This window comes from Dendrobium catenatum, unplaced genomic scaffold (assembly GCF_001605985.2).
Source record: "Dendrobium catenatum unplaced genomic scaffold, ASM160598v2 fragScaff_scaffold_188, whole genome shotgun sequence".
In the NCBI taxonomy this organism is placed as follows: Eukaryota; Viridiplantae; Streptophyta; class Magnoliopsida; order Asparagales; family Orchidaceae; genus Dendrobium; species Dendrobium catenatum.
In genome coordinates, this window is record NW_021318650.1 from 1,165,600 (window position 1) to 1,177,974 (window position 12,375).

At 33.8% G+C, this 12,375-nt stretch overlaps 1 protein-coding gene across 1 annotated transcript; it reads right to left on the minus strand.

Moving 5' to 3' along the window:
* Positions 1 to 3,590: 3,590 nt before the first annotated feature.
* On the minus strand, positions 3,591 to 10,970 carry LOC110100499 (aspartyl protease family protein At5g10770-like). Its single transcript, XM_020828030.2, has 2 exons — positions 10,799 to 10,970; positions 3,591 to 5,031 (listed from the first exon to the last, which is right to left on the minus strand). The coding sequence occupies exons 1-2, from the start codon at positions 10,920 to 10,922 to the stop codon at positions 3,803 to 3,805; spliced, it is 1,353 nt and encodes a 450-aa protein (XP_020683689.2). The 5' UTR covers positions 10,923 to 10,970; the 3' UTR covers positions 3,591 to 3,802.
* Positions 10,971 to 12,375: the final 1,405 nt, after the last annotated feature.

The following is a 12,375-nucleotide window of genomic DNA, read 5'->3' on the forward strand; positions in this document are numbered from 1 at the left end:
GCCGATATTCATGCTTCGTGTGACCTTGATAATGGTATTCAAGTCAATGATTCTATTGGGGTGGCCCAAGGTGAGTTGATGTTGAATCAAGTTGTGAATTGTGATCCTGTTGAGGAGGTTGTTTTTTGTTTGCCTAATGTTATGGGGCATGTGGCTATGCCTAATTTTTCTAAGAAAGCATGTGATGTTGTTTTTTATAGCTATGGTGGTTTCTGATCTCCTGTTTTGATTAATTAGGAGGTGGGTGGTCTTTTGGTTGGAACTGAGAAAGTGGGGGTTGGCTATGGCCTTGTCTCATGATGAGGTGGAGGTTGAAAATGAGACAAGGTGGGGGTTGAAAATGAGGCAAAATGAGCTACTGGTTAAGACGATGTGTGTGTTATTTCATCTAAGGCTATGGTTACTCCTAGCCCTATTGCTGGGTCATTTTCTCCTAATTTTGTGGGGGCTGCTGGTGGTTCTATTTCTTGAGCAACTTGTGGATTGAGGAGCCTATTGGTGTTATGTCCCCTAATACTTTGAATGCTAATTTTGTTTCTAATTTGGGGGTTACCTGCACTTGGCATTTGGGATGGCTTGAAAGTTCTCCCTCATCACCTGATGCGGTGAGTGATGATGTTGGTGATGGGCAAGATGATTCTTGTTAGGATTTGTATTTTTTAGATGTTTGTAAGGTTGTGGAGAAAACATATTCGTGTGGCAATAAATGTAGTCGAAGGAAATCAAGAAAGTAGCTTTATTGTTTTGTGGAGTGGATTGTTCTTCGATTTTTCTTTGTTGGCTAGTTTTTCAGTTGGTTTGGGTGGAACCTTTGGGGAGAGATGTTTCTCTCCTCCCTCTTCTCTATTCCTCTTTGTAGGTTTTGCAGGTTATTCCTATCCTTCCTGGATTGGTTCCGAGTCATTTGATGCTCATGGTAGCTGCTTTAGAGATACTGACTTGGATGCTTACTGATGTTGTTGACAATTTTTTTAGGATTTCTTTTTCATTTGCATTGTTTTTCTTTTCCTATAATAGATAGGATCCCAAGCTCTTAGATTTTAATTAAAATATAGTTATTTTTAGTGAGCTTCAACTCCATTAAGGACATGTAAGTTTTTACCAATATTAACATGTAAGCCATGCCGTGGGTTTTCTCGAAAAAAAAAGTCTTTGGTGTTGAGTCCATTCTCTGTTTGGAGGTATAACTTCTCTCACTAAGGACTAAAATAAATAATTAAATAAATTTTGAACAAAATGTGACTATGATTGGAAGATCTTTATGGTCGTGAAGAGAAGCACACACAAGCTCAACAAGACCTCGAGTGATATATATCATATATGGCACAAGCTAAACACAAATTAGTCTATCATATAACTTGTTGGGGAAGTGATTTTTTCTTCTTCAAAGGCCTACTTGAATTATTGTGTATGATTGCATTTAGAAATATATTTTAATTAAATAATATTTTATGATACAATTATTTTTATTCTTTAAATTTTCCTCAGAAAACTAGGCCCTAACTTCAAAATTTAAGAAAAAAATTCAATCAAATATTTATTCTCGATAAGTTGTTGTGATGCTTTGATTTATCTTATTTAAAAAACATTAGCAAATAACACACTCTCTCTCTCTCTTAAGTGAGACCTGTATAAAAGCTTAGTTTAGTCTAGGTGACCTAAGGAGAGGAGGCCCTTTAAAAAAAAAACTCTTTCTACTACTTGAGAATTTATAACTAACTTAAAAGAAAATTTATTTTTTAAATATATATGTTAAGTTCATGTTACAAGAAATTTGATTCAAAGAAATATTTGCACAATCTTGCATAGGGACCAATCGAGCAACATCGCCTATTTTTATGGTAACATCTTGAGTTCCAGTATGGAGTATATGGTAAAATGATAAAGCTGTAAATCATTTACACTTTCACATTATATCAAAAAAGAGCATTGTATGAATGAGTCAATCTCTAAAAAGACTAGATGGAGAGGCCTCAAATCTCTATTAGTATATTTTTATGGAGTGTCTAATGCCTACACCTTTTAGTTGTTCGTCATATAAAATATTAAATTCGTTAATGGAATAAGAATTTTCCTAAAGGATTTGTTCTACACTTGTTTGAATGAAGAAGTATACTAAGGAGTGATTAAAACATCCCAATAATCTAACGCAAACTATAAAAAAATATTTCCCTTGGATTTATTTGACTAGATGGAGCATTCACTTATGTCATTAATTAAGTTATGAGATGAGAGTTGGAGGTCCGGTTCAATATTGTTAGATGTATCTATTTGACAGATATGTATAATTTGTAGACCAATTCATATTAAATAATTGAAGAAAAGTTATATGAAGCTCAATCCTCCAACAAGGTAAGCTTCGAAGAAATTACAATTGAGAAATTTCTTTGTACAAAGTGGTTGCATTGACAAAATAAATGAATGCACACAATGTTTTATAACTTTCTATTTTATGTTTTTTTTTTTTTTTGGGATGTTAAAAGAAATTGACAGTTGATATCATATTTTTTTATAATATATATAATTGCCTTTCAAATGATCAATTTTAAATAAATTTTCTATGTTGTCAATAAAAATAGGGAGGAATGGAATACTATTCAGTATTTTTAAAAATTTAGAAAAATTGTCCTGTTACAATGTTTTAAAGGAATAATTACTCAACAATGTTTTTTTTTATTATTAATTTTTCTATAGGCTTTTGGCAAAGTTTTGGTGGACATTCTATGGGAAATGATTGTACTGATTTTCTTGTGCAATACTATTGAAAATAGCCGCTTGAAAAATTCTGGAAGATAGAAGTAGTCATAAATAAATTATTATGTGCAGAGTCCAGACGTAGAGTTATGTCCTGACTCCTATAAAAATGTGACATGTATCTTTGTACACAATATGTATAAATTTGTATACACTATATATATGCAAATTATGTACAAAGTGTACAAGTTTATATATATTATGTACTCAATCATATAATTTGTACATACTATGTATAAGAATACCTATCACTCTTTTATTAGAGTCCAAATGTAACTCTACGTCATGACTCCACACGTAATAATTTCTTTAAATACTGGTAGTGGTTGTGTCCGTTGAAATTATTGGCAAAAGTTTCTGCTGATATTCCATCAACATTTTCAGCGGCTTGTGGGTTTTCTGTATAGCCACTGGAAATGATGTTCTGAGACATTTTTATTAATTACTTCGTATTTCTTCTGAAATGTCCTCCGATAATTTGCTACAAAAATTTTTCAGTGGAAATATTCCATTAGTAACAGTTTTCTATGATGTTTTTAGGGTCGAATGATTATCTACATCAAATCCATCAAAAAATATTTTACTGGATATACTTGCATTTTAAAACTCAACTCCATCCAACTCAAATTGATTTCGTTTCAAACTAAAATTCAAGCAATTTTCGTGTTTCAATTATTTCTACGACCACTTGGCAGGATCCAAACAACTTCCAAGAGAGATAAGTTTGTTAAAATTGAAATTTACGTAAGTTGGTCTTAGTTTTGGAGATTCAAGTCAAACCTAAACATGCTGATATTTTCTGAATTGAAGTCGTAAGCAACATTTTCAAGAAAATATTTATGCATAAATGATCCTATTGAGAACTAATTGTACTGTCCAGTGTGCTGCTCATCATATATGGCATTTATTCATTTACAATGTTTTGTAAGTTGAGGCATTGGTGTAGTGTTTTTATTTATTTTACAATGTCATATCTCCCATCATCATTTCCCATTCATACAAACAACCCAAATGCCCCATATTCAACCGCCAGAATCACCACCGCCTCTCATCCACAGCCGCCGCCGGCGAATCCAATCCTCCCCTTCCCCACATCATACACAACATCAAACGTCTTCTGCTGCCAATTCCCAATAATCGTCACTCCTTTCGCCGCCGCAAACGCCAAACACGACACCCCGCTATGCACATCAAACATCACATTGCTTCCTGGCAGCCTCAACACCGCTCCTCCACCAAACACAAACGCAACTTCCGGCGTCGGCACTTCAGCCGCACTCCCCTTATAACACGTATCGAATAACGAATACGCCGGAGCCCGAGCCACCTTTCCCCCGATCGCCCTCACCACCGCTGCTCTGACCGCACTATACACCTCCTCCGGCAGCCTCGTGATCACCGTCCCTGAATCAATGATCGACGGTGATTCTTCGGATACTGTGATGCTCTGCGTCTCCACTGCGATACTCGACAGTTTCAAAGAATAGAGACTTTCGTCAGCCGAACTCTTTGTCATGGGTGTGAAGACGAATTTGCCAGGATTGTAGCCGCCGAACGAGAGGTAGCCGGTGGCGGAGCGAGAAGAGAGGCAGTATGAGAAGGAGCTGCCGAATTTGGGGCTGATTTGAGAGAAGAGAGAAATGCTATTCTTGGCGAGGCCAAAGATGCCGGCCGACTCTCCATACAAACCTTTATTGTTTTGGCCGCAGCCGAAGATGAATTTGGGGAAGGCTGCGACGCTACGGGAGAGTGAAAGGGTGTCTTGCGATAGGTAGCCAAAGGACAAGGAGCCATCGCCGTAGCCGGCTTCGTAGGTGCAGGTGTGGGAACTATCGCAGCCGGAGGGGTAGAGGGTGGCAGATAAGAGGGCGGAGCAGTAAGCGGCGGAGCAGGGGATGGTGCGGTAGGTGGAGGAGGCGGCTGGGTTGAAGATGGGGTCGAGTTGGCGGTGACAGTAGCGCTTGCAAGGGAGACATTGGAGCCATGGAAGGGAGCTTCCGGTGTCGATTTCAACGGTGTAAGGTTTTGATGGGGTGCCGATGTTGATGCGGGTGACGTAATTGGAGGTGCCGAGAGCGGTGCCCTTGAAGAGAGGGATGGAGGCGGCGGAGGTGGTGACGCGGTGGAGGAGGGAGTTGACGCGGGTGGAATCGTGGTGGAGGATGTCGGAGAAGGGAAGGTCGCTGGAGAGGGGAGACGGGGAGCAGGGGCTCTGAGGATGGTGAAGAGGGAGGCGGATGCCAGAGGAGTTGTGCTGCAGCTGCAGGTTGATAATGGCTGTATAGGGGAGAAACATAGATTAGGAAAATTGGAGGAACAAAAACTTAATATTAAAAAAAAAATGTTTTTTTTTTTATTTAATTTTAAAATTTTTATAGATTTAAATATTTTATCTTTTATTTCCCGTAATAAATTATATTAGACTCTTTTTATGCAAGCTTTTCCAAAAAACTCTCAAAGACAAAAAAAAAAAAACATTTTTTAAAAAAAAAAAAAAAAAAAACATTTTTTATAAAATATAATATAGGAAATTAATATGTCACTAAAAATTATCTGGATCATACCTGAATCTTCAAATATATGTAAATTGAAAAATTCAAATAATATAGTAAATTTGTGACCATCTGAACTTTAATTTCAATAAATTTATTGTCAAACTGAATATTTTGACAACCAAAGACAACAAAATCGGTTCAATTTGAGCCTAAATCAAGAGCTTAAAACATATTTGAAAGTTTGGATATATCTATTGGATGATCAAATAATATCCCAATATAGCATGCTTATAGTAAAATAAAGCGGCTCGACGAGACGAATCCAATGAGCCCAAAATCGATTGATTCTGACACCATTTAGACACAAATGTTCATGAAACACTTTTATGATTGAGGAATTTTATGAATCGATAGAGCACTATGAATTTGCTCTGGATTCACTATATTTAATAGGGCATATGTCACTAGCAAAAATCTATAAATAGTCCACATCTCCGTACATGAAGAGGAAGCTTAGTTGGACATAGGGCTAGAGGTTCAAGAAAGCTTTAGGGCACATGAATAATTTCAAAGCTACCCCGAAGTACCACTATTGGCTAACCCTCACCTGTTGGCAATCGCTGTTGAGCTTTCACTTTTTGATCGTCAATGGACATCCACCCGGTTATTATCGTCAAACCACTATTTGGTCATCATCTTAAGACCTTTATCCGGCCTTCACTACTCATTGCCAACGCCATCTAGCATTTGGTCAGCCAATGCCATCTGATTTCCACCTAGCCACCATCATTGTCAGACCTTTGTTCGACCTCCACCACTGAATGTTTGTAGGGTAGCCATTGCCACTAGGCCATCAATCGATCATCATCACTAGACATACATTGCACCGCCGATAATGGTCCTTAAGACAATCATTACTCTAATAATATCCTTTCAACCTTGGTAGAGTAACAACCCATGAAAATACTTTAAAATGAATTTATTTCAAAAATTAAAATTTTATGAACTATAGTGCTTTGATGCTATGCCTTTGGGTGCAATGGCATTGGGGGCCTAAAATTTTGCATGTCGGCACTAATACTCTTTTTCATACAGTGATGCTCAAATCACATTCAGCGTAGTGACAATGTGTCAGGAGAGCACCACAACACTGAACACTAAAATGAGTTATATATATATATATATCCCTTCCATCACCCCCACATCCCCTTCTCTTTTTGTTGGCTTGGCTAGGAAAGAAAGAAGAAGAAGAAGAGAAAGGTGAGAGGGAGAGAGGGTGAGAGGGGGGACAAAGGACAAAGAAAGCTCTTCAAAACTTCAACATATATCATTCCTATTACAAAAGTTGCATTGATCGTAATAATAATCTTTACTTTGTATTTGTTTTCAATGATTCTAAGTTTGATATATTTTTTCTCTCCTAAAAGTGATATAAACCTGATATCTCCCGTTTCTATAAACTTTAACCTCATAACTTTTGATATGTGGTAGAGCTTGTTATTATGAGCATTTTGAATGAAATATTACTAAATTTTATTGAACAAATTGAGAGTTATGATTTCCTGAAATTAAAAAAAAAAATATTTCCTGAAGTTAATGAATATTTTACTGATTTTCTTTCATTCACAGATTATTACATTTCATATATGAAAATAATACTACTGATACGTAATGCATGTGATAATTGCATGTAGGAAAGGAAGGCTCACTATTAGTACTGTAAATAATAAGGGTTGGTTCTTAAAATGTTAATACCCTTTACATGAGGGAGGGCCAACAAGCTTTCCTTTAAAGATGGTTTACGGTGCTATCTAAGTTTTAGCATGTAATTGATGACTGATTATTCCAAAGGGAAAAGAGTGGCGACACTTTAAGATTATTGAAAACCGCATATAAGGATAATAATGATGATTAATGATATAACGATTTAATGATTAAATTGATCGATGAGAGATAAAAGGAGGTAAAACATCACATTTAAAGTTGGATGTTCAGTCTTATTAAGTCATACATAGATGCATATATACATTGATAATATGGTTACAATATATGGCAATGGGATATATGTACTAATAAGATGGATAAGGCTGATTACAATTAATTTATATGATATAATAGCGAAGAAAGATGACACATGATAGATAAGATTGACTTAATACTACTTGTTTGTAATTAATAATAGTAATCATATTTATTGAATAACATCAAAAACATGAATGATAAGTAGTAAGATTGATATGATAATGTTATGCCACTAATACAATATAATATGATACATTATATGTAACTGTTAATAAATGACTATTTATCTAATATGATATGATTGTTTTATATTGTGCACTAATTTTAGCTTTAGATATTTGTGCTTGTTGGGAATTAGGCTGATTAAATAATTTTTATATATTTTCAACTTAGGGTAAGAAAGCTTGAGGAAGTTTTGAGTTGCTGACACCTTAGTAGTTTTTGTCTTTTTTGTAGACAAGTATTCATTAAGAGAAGAAAGTTCACTAAACAATATGATTATTGTATATGTATTATTTTGGGCTTGTATTAAATTTTAAATATTGATGAATATAAATGTAATTATGTTTTCTTCACTTTTTATAAAATTTGTAAGCTCTAGTTAAATGATTAAATAATAGATAGAAACCATTCTTCCAAATATAAATTATGGGGTATGACAGGTTGTCCATCGATTAAAGTCCTCAAACCTCTATCACTCGACTACAGTCCTCAGACCACTGTCGATCACATGACTACGTTCCCTCTAACCTTAGTCACAAGTTTGTGATCTCTTCGACCTCGGTTACCCACTAACTATGGTCTTTCCAGCCTACATCGCTTGTTGACTATAGTTTCTTCAAACTCTGTCGTCCGCCAACTACATCCTCAGACCACCAACCCAATGACTACGATTTTAAATGCACTTTTAGCTAGTATAGTCTTTTCAATCTTAGACATCCGACTACGATCCCTCAGACTTCCGTCACCCACCAACTATGATTCTCGAACCACCGTCCACTGATTATGATCCTCAAACTATCGTTACCCGCCTACTAAGGTCCTTAGACCATCATTGCCTACTGACTATAGGCCATAGACCATCATCGACTAATTATGGTCCTCAAGCCACCATTATCCATCAATTTTGATTCTTAGTCCATTGTCACTCACTACAATCACAAAGACCTCGACACTAGACTATGGTCCATTTGAGCACAGTCTCTTGACTACGTTTCCTCCATTCACCATCACCTGATTATGATCCCTCAAACCTATGATATATTTAACCACCATCCTCGACTACGGTTCTACAGACCAAACAAATATGCCAACGATTTCTTGAGAACAACGCTCATGCCAATTGATTTTTCCAACTCTAACCATATAATGTGCTCTATAAGATATATATTTTCTATATTATGTCAACATCTTGCCCCAATAATGGACATCATTTTTAATCAATGATAAATGTTAGCATAATCATTTCAATTGGGTCAAACCTTGTGATTTTTTTTCTATATTATTCACGTAAAAAATCAAGTGTCTCATATTACTCTGGCACCTCCTCTTTTTATTTGTGTGTGAATTTAAACTTTGTACATAATTAAGATCTTAATCTCTCTCTCTCTCTCTCTCTCTCTCTCTCTCTCTCTCTCTCTCTCTTTAGGTCAATATAATTCTATGTTTTCTACTTAATACTTTGATGCTAAAATGATTATTATTTGTGAATCAAAAAATTTAAATGAATATTCAATTCATAATTTCATTAGCTCACTTATTACCTACGAGCAAACCTTGGGTCAATGACTTTGAGATGTAGGTGAAACGATAGTGCTAAAATAGGAAGACATGGAGAAAAGTAGCTAAGTATATGTTAAAAGTGATGAGTATACAAGCAAATTTGAAAATATACTAAAGCACAAGAATCAACATTAACAAAAATGGAATAAAGGTAAAAATGGTATGAATGATAAGATTTCTTTTGATGTTTTTTGCTTTAGATGTAAAAAACTTGGACATATAAAAAATCAGTGCCCTAATTTGAAATTTATTTTTACAAAGGAAAAGGGTAAAGCTAAGCAAATTGTAAAAAGGGTAAATAATGAAAAACAAAAAATCTCCTTGGCATACCTAGGTTCTGAATCATCAGACCAGGAGCAAAATGATGCTTAAAATCATATTTGTCTGTTTATTTGTTTTGTGTATGCATGTATTATTTTTATTCATTGTGTTCTTATTCTGTGTTTTCTTTATGGTTTATTTTTTTTCTTTGTATTTGTTGTTGTTTCTTTAAAATTTTTAAATTTGTCATTATATACATACATTATATATATATATATATATACACGTATTACATACATACATATATATATACATACATACATACATACATATACATACATACATACAGATACACATACATATATATACATATACATACATACATACATACATACATACATACATACATACATACAGATGCACATACATATATATACATATACATACATATACATATACAAACATACATACATATATATACATATACATACAGATACATATACGTACATATACATACAGATACATAAACATACAGATACATATACATACATTAATACATATATGAATTTTTTTTTTTTAAATCTTTTTTTTTTTTCATTTTGTAGGAAAAATAAAATTAAAACATTTATAGGATGAGCTTAACCCACGATTCTTGTCTGCTTAAATCTGTATTTTAATTATAACCAACAAATAAAATAATAAAAAAAATTTTCCAATTTTTCCTTGTATATAGGACCACATAAAAAAAGAGAATATACCTAATTCCTTAACTTTGATTAATTATGCCATTATTACTAACTACCTCATTTACTAATTGATCTGGATGTGTTTCCCTTCAATAAAGATAGATATTTGACAGCAACCATATGAAAGTATAGCAGATCCAAACCCTAAAATATTTATGTTTCATTTGTGATAATTTATTATTGTTTTTTTCAAAAAAAATTTTTTAGTACAAAAGTTTTTTGAAGTTAAATTTTTAGCTTATTTTTTATATTATAAAGCTGTTTTAAAAACAGTATGAAAAATAGGAATTATTTTATACTGATCATAAGCTGAATAATTTCAAAATTTTCACTGAGAAAAATCATAAAATTTAATAGAACAAATTAGAAAATAATAATTGAAATTTAAGAAGAGATTGAAGAAATCATAAAAATTTAGGGATCATTTGAACTAAATGCCAACAATAATTTATAGTCCCGTTCTTTTTTAGTTCTTCTCCCTCAAAATTTTAAAAATTTTAACCTAGATGCCTACTCAATGATTAAATTAAGACGTCATTTTGGATAGCTTTTTTACTGTTTTAAGAATCAAATTTTTAGAACAAAAAATCTAATTTAAAAAAATTTATACTAAATGTTGTTTCATAAAGTAGTAAGAAAGCTCTCAAAAACCAAAACTCTAATATAAAAATTTCAAATATTCCTTAAAAATCAATAGAACTGGACAATTAGAGAAGGGAAATTGGAGAACTTCCTTACCCTCAATTTGTGCAGAACAAGAGCTTGGAGGAACCTCCCTCAGTGGAGAAACAACTGAGAGAAGAAGAAAGAAGCAAAAACTCTGAAGCAGTTTCATCTCTACAACTCTGCACACGCTTCCCATATCAGCTTCCTTAAATACAGATAGTGTTCACTTTCGAAGGGCCCAATCTGTCTTCACCTTCACTTCATTTCAAACAAACAATTATTGTTTGTCAATTGATTTAAATGGCATAAAATATTTAATTGGTGGAGATTAAACGCACGATATTTCTAGAAAGCTCACATGTTATTAAATAGAAGAGCTTCCCCCTCTTCCATTAAAAAAAATATATATATAATATATTGTAATTGGCGTAGCATATATCTAAAAGAAAGGCTTTCAATATTAATAAGTAAATGTGAAATTATTTTTATATAATTCTTATAAGAAATATTATAAGAATTTGGTGTGTGTTAAAATTTTAAGCTTATCTTAATAAAAATTTAATTGTAATATTTTGATATAATATTTGCTTTCCTTTTAAATCTACTGTAAAACTATAGTAGGAAAGGGCCCTACCACAGCTTGGCCAGCTCATTAAGAGTGTATCTATTCGCCTTCTTTCTCCTCTTCTTTTTCATAGTTTTGTTCTTTTGTATGGAAAGGAACCTCCGTTTAGGAATTCATTATACAGATTTTGTCTCAATGCATTCTTTAAATTAAAAAAAAGGAGATTTTATCCCCCTAAAAAATTATACATGCGAATGAGATAATTTTGAGATTTAGTCTTACATATTTTTAAATTTTTTTATATTTAATTATCTATATGATAAATTTGCTCACCATAAAAAATGTAGTCGGTTCTGCTCCTAGAGGAGATGAAATCAACGACACTAATGTGATATGATCCAACTTCAAATATGCGCAAGTCAAGCACTTAAAGGGTAGTTGAAAACTTCATGACATTACTAAAGAAACAAAATGACCCTCGAGTCTCATGTGCATTCAGTCAAAATTAGCATCTCAATGAGATGAATCTATTGAACCCATGGCGATGTAGCCACCCTCTCCGTTACTAGACATGAGCGGACACCACACTCAGGTCAGCAACCCACTACTCTTTCTTCTGCTATTTTACTTCTTCTATTTAGCATAGTACAATACTTTTTCAGAATTTGCTTATCTTAATTAAGGAATTATTGTTAGTAACCTAGCTTATAGTTTTATGGCCTGTTGAGAGGAAGAAGGACATAGAATAAAAACTATTCTCTTGAAATCCAGTTATTATTTTATTGAGTTATCTTGTCCCAGGTTCTTCTTTTTGAAACAGTTACACCAGTTCTGGTATTAAAGCTAGGCCATTGCATGAATGGCCTAAGGAAGTAACCAACCCAAGCCCGATGACTATCAGAGTCTGGTGGCATTTGGGAGCTGAACCAACACACGTCCAAGCAATTGGATGAGTTCATGACCACTTTTTTTGATTTCACAGATGAAAAGTGAGACAAGATGCGACAAATAAAAGCATCTACCAATCCTATAGTTCACCCCTTTTTCTTTGGTATCCATATCGGATCAGAGAGCGCTTGCACAC